The 23,125-nt window shown below is 63.1% G+C and overlaps 2 protein-coding genes across 5 annotated transcripts in view; both read right to left on the bottom strand.

Annotated features, from left to right (window-relative positions):
* Positions 1 to 1,967: 1,967 nt before the first annotated feature.
* On the bottom strand, positions 1,968 to 17,593 carry NHERF1 (NHERF family PDZ scaffold protein 1). Its single transcript, XM_090292916.1, has 6 exons — positions 16,933 to 17,593; positions 6,717 to 6,878; positions 5,778 to 5,931; positions 3,739 to 3,779; positions 2,557 to 2,646; positions 1,968 to 2,331 (listed from the first exon to the last, which is right to left on the bottom strand). The coding sequence occupies exons 1-6, from the start codon at positions 17,365 to 17,367 to the stop codon at positions 2,137 to 2,139; spliced, it is 1,077 nt and encodes a 358-aa protein (XP_090149042.1). The 5' UTR covers positions 17,368 to 17,593; the 3' UTR covers positions 1,968 to 2,136.
* Positions 17,594 to 19,181: 1,588 nt separating this feature from the next.
* Positions 19,182 to 23,125, bottom strand: part of RAB37 (RAB37, member RAS oncogene family) — a 40,711-nt gene continuing 36,767 nt past the window's right edge. For all 4 annotated transcript variants that reach the window (XM_090292920.1, XM_090292919.1, XM_090292921.1 and 1 more), the window contains 7 exons: positions 22,940 to 22,981; positions 22,386 to 22,452; positions 22,238 to 22,290; positions 21,260 to 21,325; positions 20,611 to 20,667; positions 20,458 to 20,534; positions 19,182 to 20,261 (listed from right to left, as the gene is read on the bottom strand). In XM_090292920.1, coding sequence (XP_090149046.1) covers positions 20,156 to 20,261; positions 20,458 to 20,534; positions 20,611 to 20,667; positions 21,260 to 21,325; positions 22,238 to 22,290; positions 22,386 to 22,452; positions 22,940 to 22,981 — 468 coding nt within the window. In that variant the 3' untranslated portion in view covers positions 19,182 to 20,155. The remainder of the gene's footprint in view (positions 20,262 to 20,457; positions 20,535 to 20,610; positions 20,668 to 21,259; positions 21,326 to 22,237; positions 22,291 to 22,385; positions 22,453 to 22,939; positions 22,982 to 23,125) is intronic.

A 23,125-nucleotide genomic window follows, 5' to 3' on the forward strand; every position in this document is an offset into this window, starting at 1 on the left:
CCTCGCCCCTGCTTTCTCTTCTTCGGAGCCAGTTTTAAGTAAGTTTGGATACAGCTCCTTGTGGCTGGAGAGCACCCCTCTGCGGAAAGCGGGGGCTCCTGCCGTCCCCCTCTGGGAGCAGCTGCACCTGCCAAGGCCACAGGGGGGCGCCGGAGGCACAGGTCTGGGGTGGCAGCCGGCAACCTGTGCTTACCTGGGGGGCGGGGCCACCCAGTGACTCCCGACTGTCCTCGTGCCCTGTCGGGACCGGGCGTGGCTGCCAGGAAAGGCCAGTCATGTTTCAGAACGGTCGTGGAAGAGACTCTTCAGGCATCGAGGGCACTTTCAAGGGGCAGAACCAGTCCCGGGCAAGCGAAGGCGACTTGCCTGAGGCCTTGGAGTCTCGGTGGCAGAGCAGGAACTGCTGCTCAGGGCCCCAGCCTCCAGTCCCCGCGACCCTGGCCTCGTGTTGGAAAAACTAGAGTGACCAGCGCGGGCCTGAACCCAGGGCAGAAACCCCGCTCGCTGGGGCCCCGCCCCACCGCAGCGGTTCCCTCTGAGCCACCTGTCGCTTAATGAAAGGCTGCCAGGACTTCCCCACCCAGGAGGTGGCCCAGTGGGGCCGTCCTCAGGCCAGCTCACCTGGGGGCGTGTCCAAGGGTGTGGTGGGGGTGGGGCAGGCCTGGGGCCCTTGGTGCTATGAGTGTTGAACGCAAACCCAAGTGAGAGGCTGAGGCCGCCAGACGGTGACATTCTTCTCTCAACCCAAGGGCTCCACAGTTCCCCTCCCTGGCTCAGGTCTCCCTTGTTCTCAGTCCCAGGCACCCACAGCTCGGTTTCCTGGTTGGGTACAGAGTAGCCCGAGGCCAACTTCCTCTCTGAGCACCTGCCCTGGAAGCTCCTGGCCGGGCAGCTTCAGCTCCTGCGGGCCACCTGGCAGACCTCCAGGACGTGGCCCCAAGCGGCGGAGGCATAAAGGGCCTGGGCTCTCATGGAAGGATGGAGCACTTCGCCCTTGGCAAGTGCCCTGCACCCCACCTGCCCCATGGCACGTCCCAGGGCCCCAGCAGCCGGGTTCGTTTTCCCTTCGGCCTGGACAGCTGGCCTCCAATCAGGTCCCCGGCCAGATAAGATAGAGTATCCGGCGCCAGCTCAGGCCACTCCTGGGAAATCCTGCACCCCACTGACAGGCCGAAAAGATTAAAGCCCAGTCTTCGCGTTCCCAGCCAGGCTCCGGCAGCTTTCACACTTCCAAAGCTCCTGAAACTAGAGGAGGGCTCCGATCCCCCTCTGCATGTGGGGCTGGGCTCCTGTTTCCCTGGATAAACATCTGGCAAAGGCCCCAGGGTGCCCGTGCCAGTGGACACTGCGGGGAGCTGGGTGGGCGGGGCCGCCCACGCTCGAGTCTGGAGCCCTGGGCCACCCTCGCTCCAGCTGTTGCCTGCCCTCAGCCAGAGGCCGCCAGGAACATGGGTTTGCTATCTCAGGGCCAAGAGGACAAAGCTCTCAACAAGATGCAGAGGTCGAGGCTGTTGGGAGAAACCAGTTGAATTGCCGGTGGTTTCCTTTCCGGGCTGGGTGGGGAGCAGCCAGGCCCACCCCCCACTTGCCAGGGCTTCTGCACCGAGTAGAAACAAGTTTAAGGCAAAGGCCGCTACTAGGTCCTGAATGCAACAGCCTGGAAAATCACGTTACCAGGAGACAAAAGTCCCTACTCTGCGATACTGCACTCCTAAAAGCAAAGGAACGAAAAGAAGATGCCCACCCACGGCTTCTGGGGTGATGTGACAACCCTAGGCCCAGTTGTCACTTGGGGTCCACAACCTCTCGCCTGGTCCCAATCCTTGCTTGGTGCATGTCCCAGTGATGTCCTAGGTGTGGTGGCAAGGGAACCCCTGGCGGGCTGACGCACGCAGTGAGGAGGAGGAGGAGGAGGAGGAGGGGCAGAGTCTGCTTTATGACCGGGTGGGACACGGAAACATTCACTCTTGGAGGGAAGGGAACAACATGGTTCTCTAGAAGAATCAGGTTTGCCAGGAGGGGAGATGCTGGTGCTGATTGGCTTGTCATTTGGGGGTGAGTGGGAGGAGGGAGAGGGCGTTAGGTGAGGGTGTGGGCGCAGCCCATCCAGCTTCCTGGGGGACCGGGGGGAGGTGCTCAGAGGTTGCTGAAGAGTTCGTTTTTCTTGCTCCAGTCCATCTTCGGGGCCCGTTTGTTGCTGCGCTTCTGGTGGGCCCTCTCTTTGGCCACGGCCAGGGAGATGTTGAAGTCCGGGATGGGGTCGGAGGAAGAGGAGGAGGTAGACGAGGGTGCCGTGGAGTCCTGCTTCTTGGGGCTGTCTTGGGAATTCAGCTGCAGGGAGAAGGCAGAGAGTGGGAGTCAGTGCCGGTGAGGGGCCCTGGGCTCAGCGAGGTGGCTTCCTTGGGGTTGGGCCAGTGCCCAGGGAAGCCAGGTCACAAGAACAGAATGTGGCTCAACATGTGACCTCCAAGGCAGACTGGTGTGCCAGGCACGAGTGTGGCTTGGGAACGGGGCCCCAGTAACCCAGTGCCACCCCTCACCCACCAGCCAGCCTACCTCCTCGCTGGTGTCACTGGAGGCGGACCGTGCCAGGGCTGACCTGGGGCTCTCAGAGGCCGCCTTGGCCGGGGCTTCACGACTGTTCTCCTGGTAGAGAGGGGACAGGTGTGGATTGGTGGGGGATGGGCTGGGGAAATACTGAGCAAGCGAGGGAGATTCCAGGGAGCACAGGTGCCTGTCTGAGAACTGCCGCTCAAGCCCTTGCCACCTCCCCTACCGCCTGAGCCTGCCGGGACCCTCAGGGGACTTGCATTTGGACATTCCTGCAAGGCTCAGGGGGCAGTGGGCTTCCAGGCTGGGAGGGATCAGCTGAATCGCTTGTTCCCAGTCCTCCCAGGGCGGCTCTCAGGACCAACTCGCCTTTCGGGCCAGTAACCAAGGAGGGCTTTCTGGGGGTGGGAACACTGGAGGCCTCTACTTGGCGCAGAAAGCCGGGATGGGTCCTGAATCTCCTGTGGCCCGCCTGACCGTTACTTGGACTTGACCCCAGAAATCTTGAAACTGTGACTCCAAAGCAGCCAAGGAGGGCTTTGGAGGAATAAGGAGAATGGGATTCTACACAGACAGATGGAGCTGGAAGGCTCAGGTGCTCTGGGGGCCGCCGCCCTGCTGTGCCCCTGGCAGGAAGCCCTGGTGCTGGGCAGACTAAGCAAACCCTGCAGGGCGCTTCCCTCCATGGTCGGCTGCTCGGTCTGTCCCAGAGCAAAGGCCTCGGCTGGGGCTTCGGCTTGGCGCTTGGCCCTGCCCGGCTCCTCCGTGGCCTGGGCTGGCACTGGGCCCTGCCGTCCCTTCCCCAGCCCGTAGTGCCTCCTTTCCCTTCTGCCTGGAAGGGGGGATGGGGGAGGGGCTTTGTCCTTCCAGCCCAGACTGGAAGTAGCCGCACGCGGCATGCAGCCAGACACTGGAGCTCTGTTCTTGGGGGGAAGAATGGCCTCTTCTGTGTGGTGGGGAGTTGGAGGCGGGCCTGTCACCCAGGATGGCGGCCACGGAGTCTCTCGCTTGGGACAGCCTCGGTCCCGGTCAGGGGCTGATGGTACCCCGGCAGGCACGATGCGTGGAGCTCCAGAGGGAGCAGTTTGGGAACTAGAGTTTTAACCCGAGCCAGATGGCTGCCTGCCGCCCTTCTCCCGCCACCCCCGGACTGGGAGCCAGAGAGTCAGCTCGGGGGTCTGCCTTTACCTTCTGGATCTCCCCATTGGTAAAGGGCTCAGGCAAGGGACCTAGTGGAGGAAAAAGCAGAGGTGAGTCCAGGAGCCCAGGGAATGCGGGCGGGGTGGGGCGAGGAGGGGAGAGCGGGGCACGGCCCTGAACTAGGTCTGGTTCCCTGGGTCCCTGTTTACAAGGCTCCTGACTTTCAGCACAGCCGACACTCTGGTGATGGGCCCCCACAAACGGTGCATGAGTGTGACGAGGCTTTCACAAGACAAGCTGCCCTCTGTCCGTCCCCCAAAGCCTTGCCCTCCCTCATCACAATGCTGATAGTTCCCGTTCAACTCATTATAAAAAACACGCGGGTCTCTGCCTGCTGAGGCAGCCCCTCGAACCGCTAATGGACAGGGAGCTGTCTGAGGGAAGCACTGTCCTGCGTGGGGTCGGAGTTCCCGGCTGGCTGCCGAAGACTCCGGCTCCCTCTGGCCAGTGTGGCCTGAGCCGGCAGGAAGGCTCAGGTCAGTGTCCCCGCCAGTGGGAACCTGGTGGCGCAGGAGGGGGCGGGGGAGAGCGTACTGGCCTGGGTCGCCCCCGGGGGGCTCACTCAGGGCAGAGGCCCCACCCATGTGGCTGCAAGGGCGGTTTTTTTCTGAATCCCTAGCTTCGCATCAATGACCACCTTTCCCTGAGCCCTGGACCAGAGGCCTAGGCAGCCGGGGACCCCTGACCCTCTTCCGTCCTTCCCACACCCTCGGCCGTCCCACGGTGGCCAGGCAGGGGACACTCAGTCTCCATGGCCGCTAAGCAGCCTCCTCCCCACGCTCCAGGCTCACAGTGGTCAGCGTGACGACTGGGCCCGCGCAGGGTTGGGGGGGTCTTCTCTCTATGGGATGCCCCAGTTACATCTGTTGGGAGGAATGGGTAGAGGACACCAGACTGGAGAAACCAGCGGGGACACTGGGGAGACCTGTCCTTGAGCAGGTCCTCTGGCCAGAGGCTGCCGTCACCCTCAGAGACAGGGAGGGAGGCAGTGAGGGCAGTGGCCAGCCTGGGGGGACGGGGGGCACTGCTGGGGGAGGCAGGGACGGCATGGAGGAGCTGCGGGGAACGCAGGTCCCTGCTCTGTCCTCATGCCATGTTCGCAAGAGCGAGGCTGGGGCTTTTCTGGGGCTCAGTGATCCGTCACTGAGAAAGGGGATTCTCCGAGTTATCTGGGTTCCGTGAACTTGGGAGACAAGGGTAAGGTGGCACCCCACCTCCCATGCTGAGTCTGCTAACCAGCCCCGCTCTCAGCAACCCCCAGCACCCTAGATTGGGCTAGACAGCGACGGGGCCTCCCCACTGGGCTCCTCTGGCTAGGGATCCAAGCCTGTGCCGGGTCTTTTGTGGGAGGGCCCCCCACCTTTACAAATATAACTGTGACACCCACAGGGAGGCTCCCAGGGAGAACGTGCAGGTCGGGGCGCAGAGGCTGCCTCACCCTCCCTGCCTTGGTGCAGCGGCCCAGCTCTTTAGCTGGGGCTCAGGCAAGGGCAAAGGGGCGGTGCCAGGCTTGGCAGGGGGGTGGTGGGGGATGGGCAGGACAGGGGCAGGGGGAGCCCACTGCTCTTTACAGCCAGCAAGGCTGGGTTTCCAAGACAACCTGAGAGAAGGGAGGGGAGGCACTGGGCCCCCACTGGACTCTGATCTGACCAGGAAGAGGCTGGAGGCCGCCCCAGAGTTAACCCTTTCCTGCGTCAGCACTGCCCCGAAAACGTGCTGGGGGTGGTGCCGGGCCTCCCCTGGCTACTGCAGCTTTGCCGGGAATCGGCAGCTGCACCCCATCTCACCACCCCCAGTGTCAGCTCCCCTGTCCCACGCCGCCCTCAGAAAACGCGGGCCGAGCCTGAGCCCACCCCCTCTGCCCACACCAGCAGGCCCCCGCTCTCCCACCCGAACCCCTGGCCTCCCTGAGGGGGGAAGGGAGCAGCGAAGCAGATGCTGTCACCCCTCATCTGGGACACAGTTGCGTCTGGAACCCTGGCCAGCACCCCTGACGTGGGGGTCTCCATCCACCAGCCCCCACTCACCGCTCAGGTGCTCCCGAGACGGAATCACTCTGCACTTCTTGAAAAACTCGTCGGTCTCCTTGTCCACCACCAGCAGCTCTGTCTCGTCCCCGCCGGCCTTGATGGCAGACACCACGTCCCCGTGCTGCCTGCCCTCCATGCAGACTCCGTTCACCTGTGGGGGGTGGGGGGCACGGTCAGCAGCGAGGCTCAGTTCTGGGGGGCAGGGGCAGGCAAGGGGGTGTGAGTGGGCCGCTTCGTTCCCGGCCACTTGGTCATCGAGGGACACCGAGCCCCCTTGCCTGTAGAGTCCTGACCGAGGCCAAGTGCTCCTCCCACCTGGAAGTCAGATCGGGGCAGGACCCGTGGGAAAAGCCGAAGAAAACACCCAGCTGAGACTGAACAAACAAGCTGAGACGGCTGTGGCGGAAGGGTCCGGAGGCTCGGGTCGGACCCCTGCGTCTGAGCACCGCGGCCTGACTTCCCTCACTGGGCTCTGGCTCGCTCACATGTAAAACGAGAAGTCTTGGGAGAGCTGATCTTCTGGCTCTAACGCCCTGAGACTGAGATTCTGGGACCTGCCCAAGGCATCTGGTCCACGCTTCCCCTGCGCCTGTCAGCCTCCCACTCCATCCCCGTGCTGGGCACCGAGGAGGCAGGAGGTGGCAGGACACGCTGGGGTGGCCCCGGATATCCACCTGGATGGCTGGGCCAATCGTGGGCCGCCAGGTGTGTCTGCTGGTGAAGAAGAACCCAGGGAGGAGGGGGTGGGGGAGAAGCCCCTCTGCCCACTCACCACCTTTCCTTCCTTCCTTCCCTCCCACCCCCCCTCCATCCTCCCCTCCAGCACCTACGTGTCTGGGGCTGGCCAAGGAGCGGACACTGTGATGTGGAGGCTGCCCCCGGAGCCGTCTGTATCTTGGGGAGGGAGAACCCCGGGAAGGCGCAGAGAAGCGTTACCTCCACAATGCGGTCCTGGGCCTGGAGCCCCGAGGCCTCGGCGGGCGAGTCTGGGTCCACTGACCGGATGAACTGGCCTGGCTTGGACTTGTCGCTGTGCAGGTTGAAGCCGTAGCCATTGGGCCCCCTCTTCATGGTGCAGAGCCGAGGCCGAAGCTCACGCTGTGGGGTAAAGTGGGGTCCCCGTGACTCCAGTGTCCTGGGCCCCACTCCCCCGATGCCTGACGCCAGATCCCCCCAAGGAGGCTCCAATATCGGCAGATCTGCCGAGACCCTGCACAGCAACGCGAGAGGATGCTGGCCTGGGTTCGGGGGACCTGCGCGGCGACCCTGCGTCACAGCAAACAGCCTGGGTGACCCCGGGCCGCAGGCCCTCGTCCGAGCCTCCACTTCCTCTTCTGGCAAATGAGAAGTGGGAACAGATTAGCTCGGGTCCCTCCTCTCTGACATCCTAAGGTTAATCATGCTATTTTGATGGCTATCTTGTCCCTCCTGCCAGAGGCTCAGTCTGGCCCTCCTGGGGGGTGACAGGTGGCACACCTGCCAGCCTGGCTGGGCACATGAGACATGGGATGGGGAACCCTAGCCTCTCCGTTCAAGGATGGTGAAAGCTGTCTCAGCGGAGTGTCTGAGCGCTCCAGAGAAACCTGCCTGTGCCCTCCCACTACATCGCCTGTCTGGGCCCCGGCCACACCACACAGGGCTTCTGCAGCTCAACTCTGCTTTTAGGGGCTCCTTCTCCTCTCTGCAGCAAGGGGGCAGGGCCAGGTGTTTACAGAAAGCTGACCAGCATGTTTACAATAAAGCCTGTCCTCACCCGTGGCTCCCAGCTCCTGTCTCCCCACCGAGCCCAGCGGCCCAGCCCAAAGGAGCCGGGTGGCCAGTGACTGCAGACCACAGGCCAGGGGTCCTGGACAGGACAAGAACACTCGACCAGCAGAACCGAGACGAGCCTGGCAGGGAGGGCAAGGGCAAGGGCAAGGGCAAGAGCAGAGCCTCAGAGACCCTGCTGGTCCCTGAGCCGCCCGCAGGCCTCCAGCTGAAGTGGCGTCACATCCTCGGTCCAACACGAGCAGCTGAGTGTAGAAGCTGCAGTCCGAGGACCCGTGCACATGACGGACGGAATCCGGGCACCGGGACTGACCTGAGGCCCCCCCCATTGCTCCCAGGCCCGGGCAGGGCCACAGCAGCCAGCCCACGGGCTCTGGGCCACCCCTGGACGCCAGGCGCTGAGCCGTGGCTGCAGTCGAGGCCCTGGCCCAGGCTCCAGCTACCCCCCCCCCCCCACCGTGTGGCCTGGGGCCGCCATTTCCTTCCCAGAGCCTCAGGATCCTCACTGAGGCCATTCTGAGTGCCGCCTGCTCCCCAGGGTCACTGTGAGGTCATTTACACGGGGGTCCCGTGCAGCTCCGACTGTCCCGCTGCTCTGAATGCTGATAAACAGTCAAATGAAAGTGAGAAGTGAGATTCTGGGGCTTTGGGGTGGGGAGCCAGGCTGCTCTGAAACCCCAGCCCCCAGCTGGGAGGGGGGCAGGCAAAGGGGGAGTGGGGAAGGCGAGGAGGGTGGACAGCCCAGCTGTCCCAGCTCGCCAGCCTCGGGAGGCAGAGCCATCAGCTGCGCGGCTGTCCCCACCCTCCACTCAGAGGATGACTTTGCTCTCCGTCACTGCAGCGGCAGGCCTGCCTGCGTTTCAGGATGTTGGCGGGGGCTGTGGAGAGGCCAAGACAGGAAGGCCTTTGGGCACCGGCATCTGGGCTAGGGCTCCAGGGCCCCCTTCTCCCAAGCCCCCCTCGACCCCTCTTGTTTGGCAGCGCCTGCCTGTCCAGCCACAGCCCTCCGGGATCTTGTTCCGGTTACGAGGCTCTTCTCCCCTCAAGCTAATCCCTTGGCAAGGCTGCCAGCCTGCCCTCCCCCGGGCCAGGTGAGCGGGAACAGGTCTGACCAGCTGCCACCACCAGGGCAGGCTCAGCTTTCTGCCCCAGCCCCGCTGAGCTCCACAGGTGCCCTGGGAGAGTGGGGCGGGAGGGGGCAGCCCCGAAGGCCCCGCTCCTCCTGCCCCCCACCCCCCGCCCAGGCCAGAGGGCCTTCCCATGGCAACCCGGTGCCCTGTAAGGTGGGGCCACCGAGTCTCGCGGGGCGATGCCCACTGTCTGCTGTGGCACCGCTTTACAGCAGAGTAGCCGCAGCTCCAGCCCCGTCTGACGTGAGCCTGTGCTCCTTCCACCATCGGCGGGCTGGCCTTAAACCCAAGTCCAGGCCTGGAGGGGGCCCGCTCGGTGCGGGGGCCTCAGCGGGAGTCACAGACACGGGAGTCTCTCCCTGGGGTGCCTGCAGTCCCTGTCGGGAGGGGCTGGGAGCTGATGAAACCACAGCCTTCCTTCCGGGCGCTCAGAGGCCTCCTGCAGCCAGCGCTAAGCCAGAGCCAGGGACGGGCGCTGGCGGGGGTGGCGAGCAGGCCTGGGCGCTCTCCTGGCTGGCAGGCTGCCCGGCTGCCCCACCGTGCCCACGTTTGGGCCCAGCTCTCTGCTGCGGGTCCCCACACGGGTCCTGTCATTAGAGCTGGAAGGTGGGCTTTGAGGCTCATTCCGGTGGGCCAGCACCAAGAAACGAGGTGGAAGGACTCAGGGGCGCAGCCCGGGGGCTCAGGGCCCTGCCCCCCTCCCCGGCTCTGGAACCCCCTCCACTGCTCCCTGTGGGCGGCTGGCCAGGTGGATGGGAAACCCCAGGTAGTTCTCTGAAGTTTTCAGATGCCTACAGACCCCCACCTAGCACCCACCTTCCCAAGTCCCTGCAGGCTCCCTCCCTCCCTTCCCACCAGAAGGGGTGGGGGCTTCCCATTCTTCTACCCCTCCTCCTGCTGTCCCCCAGGCGGGGGTCACTGCCAGCTGCCGAGTCCCCGTCCCCCATCCCAACCTGGGTGGAGGCAGGTACTGACAGGAGCCCTGGGGGCACCCTCTGTGGCGGGAAGATGGGGAGCGGTCACGTACTGTGATGGGCCTGTGTCCCGGAGCCGAGGTAGGGCCTGCAAGAAGGGGTAAACCGCAAGTCCAGGCCATCTCGGGCCTGCTGTGTGGCCCAAGGTGTTCAGGGGAAGCCTCATGCCGGGGCTGGAGGGGTTCAGAGCTGGGGTGGGGGGCTCCTTCCTAGGAGAACGTGGCCCCAGGGCATTCAGACCCCAGGCAGGCCTCTCCACGAGGAGGCTGCTTGCTCAGCGAGGGGCCTGGCAGAGACCCTGAGGCTAGAGGAGCGAGCGCAGGGCAAAGGCTGCCAGCGGGCAGTGCCCATGGGCGGGTGAGTCCCCGTCTCTCACTTCCAGAAAACGCCAGGCCCGCCTTCTGGGAAAGACCCCGCCAGGAGGGCTGCCTCCAGACTCCGGGCCCATCTCCCACGCTCGCGCTGCTCCAAGTCCTGTCCCAGGCCTGCTGTGGCCGCCCAGCTCCACCCGAGTGGCCGCCCCGTCACCTCCACCCACGCAGCCCAGGGAGCGGGCGGCGGGCACGGAATTCAATAGGCCCCACCAGCAGCCACCTGGAAAGCTGGGGAAAGTCGATACCCGAATCCCGGGACCGTCTCTGGGGAGCAGGCCCAGGGCCGCTCCCTGCTCCTCCCGCCGGGGGGGTGGCTGGGGGACCAACGCCCCACCGGCCCGGCCCTCCCTGCCGGTGCCATGGTGAGAAGCCCTGCGGAGAACAGCCAGGCTGCTTCCCGCAAGGGGCGGGCTGGAGGAGCACCGGGACGACCAAGGCGGCCAGGGAAACAATAGGGGTGACCCTTCCCTCCCGAGACTGCCCTTCCCCCAGCCCGGCCCCAGCCCGGGCTCTTGTTTATGCACCTAAGGGCGGTGTGCGGAGCCCTGCTGCCTCACACAGAGACACTGGCCCCAACCCCAGGGAGGGTGAGAAGGAGAAGGGGCGCTGGGGGCCCCGGGGGGCTGGGCAGAGGGCATGCTGGGAGTAAGAGCCATGGCTGCTCTGGGAGGCAGCCCAGTCCGTTTCACGGGACTCTGGAGACAGGCTTGGGCCTGGGGCCAGCTCTTCAAGGAAGCCAGGATGGAGAGCTGGCCCTGCTCAGGGGACGTGTGCCTGGGGGACATGGGGCCTCGTCCTTAGGGCAGGCTGGGAAGTGACCAGGAGCTTAGGCTGTTTGCCAGTGTCCTCAGCTCCAGGTTGAAGGGACCCTCTCCCAGCCCAAGGAGAGGTCCAGGCCCCGATGCTGCTCCCGTTCACCTCACAGGACCCCCGTGCGGCCTGCGCAGGCTGAGGAGTGTCAGACACACGGGCTCCAGGAGGGGGAGACGAAGCTAAAGTGGGGCTACTTCTCCAACAGCCCCACGCAGGGCCCCTCCCGGCGCTCTCCAGAGAGCCACCTGAGGGAGAGCTTGGCCCCGGTCTCCCCGGGGCTGGGCCAGGCTGGGATGGAGCAGGCTGGTACCTGGCTGCGGCCTGGCTGGACACCTTCCAGGCCAGCCTCCCCACGCCTGCCGGCCCAGCAGCCCTCCTCACCCCTCGCCCTCCGCGCAGACCCGTGTGTAAGGCCTGTGGCTGTCCCCAAGGTTACCTGGGAGAACCTCTACAGAGCTTGTGAAACTGGGGCTCTACTGAAATAACAAGTAGCAGCTGCTGTTTACTGAGCACTTACTATGTGCCAAACACTGCACTAGGGCTTGCTGTGTTATTTCCTCATTAAGAGCTAATTATAACCTTGCAAGGAAGGTATTACTGCCCTCATTTCACAGATGAAGAAACTCACCTTCCAAGAGGGCATGTCAGCTGCTCAAGTACACATAGCTGATAGGAAGCAAGCTCTGACCTCAGGTCTAGACCAGTGCTTTCCAACAGAAATACAATGCCAGTCATGTAGGTGTTAAGGAAAAAACCCACAGGCCCAATATGGCGTCAGTCATGCTAATACACACGATACCACACCTCGACGTAATTCCTGATCTAACTGCAGTTTCAACCTCTCCAAGACATATAATCTTAATCAATCAGTCTGGAATTTTCCAGGCAAGCACCAAGGAGTTCATCTGTCACTCGGGCCCTCTCCCCACAGAAAGAAGAGGCAATCTGCATAAAAACCCTTCGAAAAGAAAAGATGTCAGGCCCCCAAATAATCTTTTCTTTTGTCAATAGATCCCTCCCTGGACCCTTCTTCTTATAAAAGCCTTCCATTTTGGATGACCCCTCAGAGCTCCCTACTAGCTGCTAGATGAGATACTGCCTGATTCATGAACCGTGTTTTTTTGAGTTGAATTTATTGGGGTGACATTGGTTAGTAAAATCATATAGGTGTCACGAGTACAATTCTATAACACATCATCTGTATATTGTATTGTGTGTTCACATCTCCATGAATTGCTTAATAAGAGCCAATTGGATCTTCAAGTTTACTTGGTTGAGTTTTGTTTTTTTTAACACAGATAATTAAAACCTTTCTAGTAGCCACATTAAAAAGTAAAAAGAAACCAGAGGAACTAATTATCTTATTTAACACAAGACATCCAAAATACTGTCATTTCAACATGTAACCCATTTAAAAGGTTACTAATGGCCTCTTTTGCGTCTTTTTATTTGTATAGGTCTTCAGCTCTGGTGCGTACCTTCTGCCCCAGCGCCTCTACTATGGACTAGCACCTTTCAAGTACCAAGTACCACATGTGCCGGTGGCAGTGGCCGTGGCCTGCTTAGATCCTGGGGGTCTCACGCTCAACCACTTGTCTGTCAGCCCCCAACACCCTCTAAACCCCACCCAGGACCTTCTAACAGGCACAGGGAGAGACGGAGCCCAAGCACAGGGCAGAGCAGCACTTTGAACCTGGACCTCAGGGAATCCATGACACATGACTTTTTCGAGGGCGGAAACCTAAACATGGCCTAGGGGTCTGGAGACGGGGTGAGTAGTCTTTTAAGGAAGGCCAGGGCCATCTGTCAAGGCCGACCTTGGGCTCTAGGGCAGCTCAGAGATAGTAAGGGTGGACTCTTAGGATCTGGGGGTGAAGGTGGAGACTTAGTCACCAGACTCCCCGCCCAGCCCAACACAAGCCAGGGGTGGGGAGAGGAGCCTGTCCCTTCTGGGCTGAGGTGGCCTTCCCGTGCATGGAGGCCACTGCTGGGGACAGGAGTACCTGGGAGTCCTGGCCTAAAGGATCAGCTACCTGGACCCTTGCAGGGAGATTCAAGCAGCTTGGATTGATGCCACTGTGACGGGCAGAGACACCCAGTGGGAGAGTGAGGCCCCCAGACACAAGCCAAATGTGTGGCCAAATGGCCGTGCGGGCAGACACTGGGGTCAGAGCAGGCTGGGTGCTCAGGCACACTTCTGGAGGTAAGACCCAGCAGCTATGCAGGGGGGAAAGAGACCCCTGGCTGGCGTGGCTCAGTGGACTGAGCACTGGCCTGCGAACCAAAAGGTCGCCGGTTTGATACCCAGGCAGGGCACGGGCCCAGGTTGCAGGCCCGGTCCCCAGTTAGGGGCGTGCGAGAGGCAACCAACTGATGTCTCTCTCACACATCGATGGTTCTCTCCATCTCCTTCCCTTCTGCTCTCTCTAAAAATAAATAAATAAAATCTTTAAAAAAAAAAAAAACCAAAAAACAAAAGAGGAGGAACCAGCGCACAAAAGCACACACACCCTGTCCATTTCAAATCCAAACATCCTGCCGATCAAACCCTGTTCTGTCCTCCCTGAAACGGGCGAGAGGCTGGGAGGCTGCCAGCTAACTGCCCACCCGCCTTGTTCCCTGGGGTGCCCGCGCCATCTTTGCCTCTGGGATCAGGGTCAGATCCGGCGGGAACCCCCCCAAACTAGGCCCTTGCCCCCCACCACCACTGAACCCCGACAGCAGCCGTGCAGGACGGACGCTGGTGTCCCATTACAGGGAGGGGAGGCTGAGGCGGGCCAGGGATGACGGACCATCAGCGGCTGAGCCCGGGGGCTGGCAGAGCCGACCGCAGCGCCCAGGCCTCCGGCTATCTCACTTTAAAATGGAAGCTGCTAGTGGGCAAGAAAAAGGCCTGCGTAGGTGCTTTCTGGAATCGCGATCTCTGGGTGTGTCGGGAGCATAAACAGGCCCCGCTGTGCCGGACTGGGATGGTTTCCGGACAAAGGTCCCCAGGGGCTGTTACACACTCATTTACTCACTCGGCATGTGATGGGGCCCCTCCCTCCTGGGGGCAGCGCTGAGGCTGTAAACACAAACCAGCCACACGCACGTTGCCCTGGGGACTGGCCTTGCAGTGACGGAGACTCAAATCCTGTGAGCCCAGAGCAGGACAAGTTGTAGGGGCAGGAGCAGCGCAGTGGCCTCGGGGAGCACGCCCAGGGCGGGCCCAGGAGCTCAGGCGTGCGGTGGCAGGGAGTCTGGACCCTTGGGGTGGCGGGGGGGACACAGAGGGGCGGCGGGAGGAGAAGGTGGCCCAGCAGTGAGGGGCCATAGGACAACGGGACGATTCAACAAGAGCGGCCCCTGCCCGAGCGCACAGGGAGCGCCAGGTGTGGCCGCAGCAGCAGATGCCGCGCGAGGGGGCAGATCCAGGGCCAGCGGCCCACGATGGGGCGACCGTCGCTGTGAAATAGTTACTAACTCCAACGCCGACGAGCAGCGCTTCCCGAGCCCTCGGCGCCAGGCACCGAGCGTCCCAGACATGCTCAGTAATCCCGACAACCTGCAAGGCGGTGCCATTGCCCCAAGGTACACAAGAGGAAATGAAGGCTCAGCAAGGTCAGGAAGTGGCCCAGCGGGGACAGCCTGGCCTGCTTCGGCCTGTGCAGCCACCACCATGCGGGCGCCAGCTCAAGGCAAACCAGGTCCCATCCTGTGACTGGGAGGGAGGTTGTGAGTCGAGGCGCCGCGGCCCCTCTCCATGGCGGGGCGAGCCATCAACAGAGGTGGGCAGAGTGGGAAGGACACCCCCACCTCATCCTACACCAGACCTACAGGCACCCCCACCCTGTCAGTCCCGACCCAGGCTGGCCTTACCAGCGACATGTCACCTGCTACCCACTCTCCACATGGCGCTTTTCCATGTGTGAGACCAATGAAGATACCACAACCCCCACGGAGGAGCCTTTTAGGAGAATAATTTACGCCATTTATTAACACTGTTTGCAATGACAGGGTGGGTCACCTTGAAGGCCACCCTAGCAGACCTCGCGGGAATTTCCTCCCAGAGGGATTTCACCTCGTTGACAGGCTGTGCACAAGGCTGAAGGCAGTGGCGCTCGGAGCTCGCCGGCAGAGGCCTGGGCACAAAGGGGCGCAATTCCGCATCGCACAGGGGCGCAGGAACTCGCCCTCATTTGTGACGTCCAAGGCCTCCCATTTTACAGACAGGAAGATCAAGGCTCAGAGAAGTTCTGTGATTTGCTCGCTGACCTGAAACCCCAACAGGCCTGGTGATGGTGTTCCCAGGACTGGGGGGCGGGATGGGGGTGGCTCTGTTCCCCTCTCCTGGCCCAACACACAAATGCAGGTGTCACCCCACCACCTGGGGCAACCTGATTCTGCGGTCCCCAGAGCAGGAAGCCAGGCACTGCTGCTGTCTTTCAGGCGGCATGGGGGGAGGGGGAGAGGCCTGTGCTAGGCCCTCCCCCTCCCCCAGGCCCTCCTACACCCAGCAGCAAAACCAAAAGGGTAATGGGAGGAGCTTAACATGATGCAATTTTGTGTGGGGGGTGAGGAGTGGGGGCGTGGCAGGTTATTTGTGCCGGTGCCAAAGTTCAGAAAAAAAGGAATGGCGACCAACGCACTCAGCACAAAGTCCAAACTGAATTTCTGCCTGGGGCCAGAGGTCATGGGCTCCAACTCCCTGGTGTCTAAGCCCTGGCAGGGGTGCTCTGGCCCCTGCCACACCCTTGCCGATGCCAGCTTGGCGGTGGCAGAAAGTGGCAGCCTGGTGGCCCTGGCATTCCCGGCACCCAGTCCGGCTGGACAGGGCTCCTAGTGACCTCACTTCCTTTACTTCCACGGTATCAGCTGCTCTTCTCCGGCTCCGCCTTCCACTTTTAGGCTGAACTGTGCCCTTTCTCGGTCCAGGGGAAGCTCCTGTTGACACCACAGACACCTGTGCCACGTGCTGCCACCAGGCGGAGAGCTGGTGGCAGGCCATACGGGCCCTGAGGAGGCCCAGGCCCTGCTCCCCAAGCCTGCACCCTGAGGCCTCCCCCCCGCACTCTCTGGGGACAGTGGGACCGTTTGGGGAAACACTAAACGTGGGTAAAAAGCCACCAGCCTTCTTGCTGCCCTGGGCTGGAGTGAGGCAGCTGATGCCGGGGCAAGAACACCTGCCCTGCGTGGCAGAGGGCCACTGGACCACTCCCGCGCCCCAGCCATCTTTCTCCTCCTCCAAGATCCTCCCCCCTGCCCACCCCTGCCCCGCCCGCGCCCAGATGCGAGCTAGCGCTTACTCCTCACATTCCTGAGAGCCATAAATCCTCCCGGGAGGCAGAGCCGCCGCCCCCCCCCCCCCCCCCCCCGCCCCACGCCGAGACCTCTGCACCACCTCCCCGCACCCCACCCCCACTACGCCCGGAGACGGTAGGACTTCCTCTCTCTTTCTTAGAAGTCACACCGGGCTTGAGGAGGAGGATGAAGTCCAGCCGGCTGAAGTTAATGATACACAAACCCAAGGGCTGGCGGGGACCCTCGCACAGGGCCCTGCCTGTGAGCCCTCCCCTCCCAGCGCCAGGGCTCCGCACGGGAGGGGCTGTTAGTCCCCCAGCTCCTCCAAGTGGCCGCCACACTCGCTTCCCCCCAACTTGAGCTCCCACCCACAGGGGCCGGGGAGGAAACTGGCACCTCTGGGGAGGCTGGGCGTGGGGTGGCCGAAAAGCCGGCCCCTGGACGGGCTGGGTTAGAGGTTTCCCAAAGCGCCGGAGCAGACACACGAGCCACGGAGCGCACGAAACGGGACTGAGTTCCTGTGAGCCGCCCTCCCCCACCCGCACTTCCAGAGGCCAAGGGACAAGAGGCACAGGTGGCCTAAGAGCCCCGAGTCCCAGCCCAGTGCGGAGACGGCGCAGGGTCGCGGGAAGCCGCCCCGGGCCTGCCACTGCCAGTGCGCGCGGGCGGCGGGCGGAAGCAGTTTCCCCCGCGAGGATCGAGTTTCAGAAAGACGAGGCGGGTGCGGGGCTCGGCGTGCGGGCCGCCTGGGTCTCTCCCCGGAGCCCCCCGCACCCCGTTCCAGACTCGCTGCCCGGCCCGGGCCCCCACTTACGCGCTCGGGATGGCTCTTCTCGGGCTCATAGGGCTCCGGCACGGCCGCCTGAACCTCGTTTTCGCGGCCAGCCCCCGGCGGCTCGGCCTGCCCGGGCCCCTCCTGGGCGCGGGTCAGCTCCTCGCGGATCTGGACGCCCAGCTTCTGCAGCCGCTCGTCCGCGTCGGGGTCGACCACCAGCAGGCGCACGGCGTTGAGCGAGGCGCGGATGCGGCTCACCACCTGCTGGTGCGTCTCCTTCTCCACGTTCTCGCCGTTCACCTCCACCAACCGGTCTCCCGCCAGCAGCCCCGCCCTCTCGGCCGGCGAGCCGGGCTCCACCAGCCGGATGAACTGGCCCACCTTGCCCTTCTCCCCGTGCAGGTGGAAGCCGTAGCCGTTCGGCCCCTTCTCCAGGCAGCAGAGCCGGGGCAGGGGCGCCGCGTCCGCGCTCATCTCGCCCTGCGACGGCTCAGCGGCGCGACGCGGGGTGCTGTCCGGGGCGGCAGTGGGGACGATCCAGCCCTCTTCTCGGCCCTGCAGAGCGGAGGCCGGAGGGAGCGCCGCAAGAAGCCTCTGCGCCGGCGGAACGAGCAGGTGGTCCGCGAGGGGACGCCGCGAACTGCGAGGAGCTCAAGTACCGACGCGCCGACCAATCCCCGCCCCGCGCGGCGTCTGAACGTCCGCGAGCCCGCCCCGACCCTTCTCCCAGGGGGCGGGGCAGCGCCGAGGGTGTGGCCCGCCGGGGGCCAGTCAGAGAACGCAGGCAGCGGGCGCTCGGCCCGGGTGAACGGCCCCGGCCAATGAGGACGCGCAGGGGCGGGGCCCCGCGCTGGGCGCCGCGCCCCGCGGCGGGAGAAGAAAGAGGGCTCAGGAAGTGGAAGTGTTTGTTACCAAGTGGCCGGAGCCGAGGCGAGGGGCGGGGCGCGTTCCCGGGCCGGGCAGAGGGCCCGCAGGCTCGGTTCTGATTTTCCCCACCTGCGGCGGGGATCGAGGCGGACCAATCCGTGGGTAAAGGACCCTAAAGTTTTGACAGCCTTTGAGCGAAAACTTCTGTGCAACTTCCCTGCGGGGGAGCGACTGTTACCGGGGAAACCGATCGCGCTCCGGGGCTGCGAGGTTCCAGCGGTCTTAGGAAACGAGACTGAGGTCCACCTTGGACCCAACGGTTATTTGAATAACAAAGTCTTCTGTTTGTGGAGTCCCTTCGTGCTGTCCCGGACATGCTTGCAGGGGTGCGTGCCCTAATCCTCCCTGGGACAATGTGAGGACCCAGCCGAGGGGCTTCGCCAGGCTGCCCAGTGAAGACAGGACACCTAGGGCAATGGCAGGGGCATTGGAGTCAGCGTTTGAGCACGGAGCTGGGCTGGGGACAGGCAGAACAGAGCCAGGTAGCCAATCTCGGGGTCCAGTCTTCAGGGAAAGGAGCCCTGGCCGTCCTCAGCAGAGGACGAAAGAATGAGGACGGCACTACCGTAAGCCTTCTTTCAGCTCCGTGTAGAGGACAGGCTGGTCAGAGGCTGGGCAGTCTGTTACGGTTGAGGTGACCAGCTGGGGACCTTGAAGGATGAGGATCGAATGATTCTGGCAGTTAGTGACAGTTCCTCCAACAAGCACTGACTCTCCTTTCAACAGGAGCCCCCCTCCCCATGCGCATCTCCGAGAAGCAGTCAGTGCACAGGGTGTACTTTCCAAAACACTGCAATTTAATCCTGAGAAACACAAATGCTGGAGGCCTCCGGCAGCCTGCGTGCCTGGATGCCCTGTGCCCTGCCTTGGGCAAGGTCAGGCTCCTCCCGCTCCTCCTGGGAGAGGCCTCAGGAGCTTCCTTATCAGAGCCCCAGGCGGAGCTGCTGACTCTGCGCAGACAGCAAGATTTCTGCCTTGGAAGCAAAAGCAACGGCCTCCGAAGTGTGCAGCGCGTGCGCCTCTCTCCCCTCTTCCCTGCCCCTGGCCCGGAGGGCAGGCGTCCGGGTGCCTGTGGGCCGGGACGTGCGTGTCTCCTGTCCCCTTCCAGGTGCTGAGCTCAAGGCTTTGCGAGACATGCGACCTTGGTCCCACAGAAACCTCCTCGCTGCCCCTGTCCCCACCCTAGCTGAGCCCACATGACCTTGTTTTGCACCTATTCTGGCTAACCGGAAACGGAAGAGGCTCATTCCCTAGCCTGTCTCAGTAGGAGGGGAGATAAAGCAGTTTTGGCCCTGGGGTCTGTTTGAGAAGGAAAGGGCACTGCCGTCAGGGGCGTGGCGGCACTTGGGTTTGGGGGGGAGGGGTGGGGGCTACGCGTGGGGTGAGGGTTGCTCAGGCGTGCCTCCCACCTACTCTAGGAGTTATGGGTTTCTCTCTGTCAGGCTCTTTAGGCAGGAGAAGGAAGCACTACAGCTGCTTAAAGAAGTGGCCTGTGAACTGCATGCCTGCCAAAGGGTCAGGACAGGAGGATAACCTTTCCCTCACTGTGACCTTAGGTGTCGAGGGGCGTAGGAAGAAGGGACGGTAACACCAGGGGTCCAGGGAGGTGCCAAAAAGAGGAGCCAAGGGTTTCCAGGTGCCCCATGGTGCTTGGGGACTGGAGGGGAGGGGTACACCTCCTGGAGAGCGGCTAGTAAGGCCGGAGGTAGCCAAAAGAACAGATCCAACCTCAGCTAGTCCTCTCTCCCAGCTGGCCAGGAGTGGGCCCTGCCCAATCTCCACATTTCTTATCTTCCCTGATAAGAGATAAGCTGTGGTCTGGATCCCAGCACAGGGGCCGTCTTCGTCTTCCTGGGAAAGGCTCTTCCCTGGTGGGCTGGAGGAAAGGAAGGCTGGGGTCTGCCTAGCCTCTCTCCAGGTGAAGGGAGAGCAAGAACACAGTCACTGCCTATGCTCATGTCCCCTGGGAGTGAGCTGGAGCGAGACTGCCCTCATCCTGGGTGGGAGGGAGGCCCGGCCCGGCCCCTGGGTCCTAGTATATTCTAGAAGGCAGCGGGCCACCAGGTCCCCACCTGGATTTTCTGGTGCTGTTTTTTTGTGTGCTACATTATTGTCTCCCACTAAAATCAAATATAAATATTTTACCCTCCCTGGGGATGCAGGGAAGCTACAGGAACTAGGATAGGGGTGGGGTACAACCCCCAGGTGAGGAGGGGCTGTGCACTGGGCGCCCCAACTCTTCCCCCGTCGGCCCCGCCTCTCAGAATCCACCAGGTCTGGGGAAGAAGGCCGCATCCCCGTGGGCCCCTGGAGCCCTCTCTCAGCCGCTTCAGATTCACAAGAAGGAGCAACAGCTGGGTCGCTTCTTCTGGGACTCCACATAGTCTCGGATCTGGAAGCTGGGCTCGTCTGCCTGCGGCCGGGCTCTGTACCTCAGCTCCCTTGAAGAGGAAGAAGCCATGGGCAGGGAGGGAGTACACGGCAGACCGTCCTCCCCTCTCCCACGGCCGGGCGCAGAGGGGCCTCAGATTGCAGAATGCAGCTGAGCTCAGGGGCTGGGCCGGGGGCCAGGCCCTGCTGGATCCCCAGATGGTGCCCCCCTGCCCTGCACGATTCCCTTCCCTGCTCAGCGCTCACTTGGCAATGGCCAGAAAGGCTAACTCCACATTCATGCCCGTCTTGGCGCTGGTCTCCATGAAGGGAACTCCGTACTCCTGCCAGGAAGAGTGTCCTCAGGGCCGGCCTCCGCTTGCCCCCCACCCACCATCCTGCCCACAGACAGTCACTTACCCTGGCCAGTGTCTCTCCGTCCTCCGAACGGATCACCCTTCCGCTGCTCACGTCTGCCTGTCAAGCCCGGGGGGGGGGGGTCACTCTGGGGAAGGAAGCCTGGACCCCAGCTGGCCCCTCTCCTGCCCCTGCCAGCCCATCTTTTGCCCCAGGAGCAGGCGCCGCCCGCCCTCTGCTGGTGGCCTGTGGGACTGCGGGTGGTGTGGTTGGCGTGGGGCCAGGGTTTCCACCTGGTTCAGGCTGAGTTCCCCAGCTCCCCGCCCTGGGACCTCACTCCCACTTGGGAAGCTGGGTAACTCTTCTTCGCGAGGGTGTGGTGACCCGGCCTCAGAGGGGTGACAGTGGTGGGGGCTCGTAGCTCTGCATGTGAGACCCTCGTCCCGACCATCTAACAGGGGCCGAGCAGCCGCGCGACCTTGGATCGCACAGGTTAGCAGCCTGAGCCTCCCCTGCAGGGGCCTTTCCAGAGCTTCCCAAGGGCAGATGAGACGGGCTGAACCACCAGGTGGGTGTGACACCCCCTCCCCGAACCGGAGACTGGGAAGAGTCCTTTGCTGGAAGGCGGTCCAGCTAACACTCTCAGGCAGCGAGGAGGCCGGGGCGGCGGAGAAGGGGGGCGGGGCGGCCGCCCTGCCGCACAGCCACTCACCTTGTTGCCCAGCAGCATGATCACCACGTCCCTGTGGGCATACTCGTGAATCTCAGTGAGCCAGGCCTGTGGGAGGGGGGAGCCCGGCCAGGCTCAGGCTCAGCCCCAGCCGCGGTCCCCTCCCTTCCGCCTTGCCTGCTCACCCTGGGCTGCTCCCGGCCCCCCGGACACGGTGCCCTGTGCACTCTCTCATCTGCACCCTGGTCTGGCCTCCCCAGTCCCGGGTGGCCCCACACCCCGCACAGTGCAGCTCCTGGCTCTATGGAGGTGGCAGAGGCTTTGCCTCAGGGACCAGCGGGGAGTCACCGGTGATGTCCTGTGGAGGGTTCTAAGGCCGAATCAGTGCTCGGCAGCACCGTGAGTGATTAGTGATGTCTGCCGTGAGCAGGGAGCTGGAGGTCGCAGTGTGCGGGCCATGGGTGACCACCCTCTTCATAAGCTGTTTTTTTCATCCCTAAGTCTTGGTCCCCCAGTTTGCGCTTCAACGCCTTGAGGTCGGGGAGTGTGTGAAACCTCAGTGCGCTACGGACGGAGTCAGCCTGTATATTTGCTGAATTATTATCTCGTTTCTTCAATAGTTGGGCTGTGAGGACAGAGCTACTGTCTGCCTGAGTCACTTTCTTGCAACTCAGGCTGGCCGGCTGGAGAGACTTTCCTGCTCGGTCTCCCCCCTCCCTCCCCCAGAGTAATTGTCAGGGAGGAGCCGGGTACTCCCTGAACTTTTGTCATGGAACACACTCATGAATCACCGCCAGGGCTAAGCAGGCGGCAGAGGTGCACAGCAGCCTGCCTGGCCTCCATGCCCAGGTGCTGTCCGATCAGCCAGGGGCAGTTTCCTCCTCCTGAGTCACAGCTCAGGCATGCCCTGCAGTCAGCAATGTTCCCAGCCCCACACCCGCCCCGCAGAGCAGACTGGGAGGCAGGCGAACCTCCCAGGCCTTGCCACTCTGGGGGGCGGGGGCGGGCAGGGGGACCTACCCGGATGTTGTCGAAGGAAGACTTGTTGGTGATGTCATACAGCAGGAGCAAGGCTGCAGGGGGAGAGAGGCCATATGGGGGACTTGGAGCGGAAGGGTGGGCGTCCCCAGCGGGCTGGAGAAGGCGTCGGAGCGCGCGAGGGACTGACCTTGGGCGTCTCGGTAATAAGCGTGGGTGACACTGCGGAACCGCTCCTGCCCTGCGGTGTCCCAGATCTAGGAAGGGACAGACGGACGGACAGGTGGTCAGAAAGAGGCAGGGGCAGGGGCCGGGTGGGCAGAGGAAAGCCCTGCTGTGCTTTAACAGATCGCAGGGAGGTGGGCTCTCTCCTCCCGTAGGTTTACATGGGTTTCCGAGCACTCGGCAGAGTTGTGCCTGGGGACAGTGACAGAGTTCTCAAGCTCATTCACTGCTGTGGCCCAGCCCAGGGGCCGGGGGTGTCCAGCCTCCCAGAGCAGACGGGACCCAGGAAACAGGGGAGGAGAGGGAGGCAGACTGGGTCTGTCTGCAGGCACGTGGAGCAGCCATTGCTAGAAGGGAGGGTGCCTGGGAACTGCTTTTTCTGCAGACACCAGACAAACAAAAGCTCGTTGATCCTTCTTGTGGGCCCCACAGGAAGTTAGCCCAGGCTGCTGCGGTCCGGGTACAGAGCGGGGGCAGGCGCCTCACCCCCGGCCCCCTCGGCAGAGCCTGCGGTCTCACCTGCAGCTTCACCCTCACACCATCCACGGTCACCACCTTGTTCTGAAAGAGAAAAGGGCAGAGGGAGGCGTGGCTGGAGGGCAGGGGACGCTGGGTTCCTGTGCTCTGCTGACATCCTGCTGAGGAGCAAACAGCCTGCCCTGGGCCCTCCCCAGGACTAGCAGGGGTGTGGCGAGCCTCAGAGAC

The sequence above is a fragment of the Furipterus horrens genome, unplaced genomic scaffold (genome assembly GCF_987537825.1).
Source record: "Furipterus horrens unplaced genomic scaffold, mFurHor1.1.pri manual_scaffold_11, whole genome shotgun sequence".
NCBI classification, from domain to species: domain Eukaryota; kingdom Metazoa; phylum Chordata; class Mammalia; order Chiroptera; family Furipteridae; genus Furipterus; species Furipterus horrens.

Bases quoted from the DNA above. Each gene is read 5' to 3' on its own strand.
- NHERF1 (XM_090292916.1), bottom strand. From the start codon at position 17,367: ATGAGCGCGGACGCGGCGCCCCTGCCCCGGCTCTGCTGCCTGGAGAAG. The intron at 2,647-3,738 runs GTAAAGGCAGAC...CCTCTCTACCAG, and splicing joins CCAATGGGGAGATCCAGAAG to GAGAACAGTCGTGAAGCCCC. The intron at 2,332-2,556 runs GTAGGCTGGCTG...TTCTCCCTGCAG, and splicing joins CCAGTGACACCAGCGAGGAG to CTGAATTCCCAAGACAGCCC.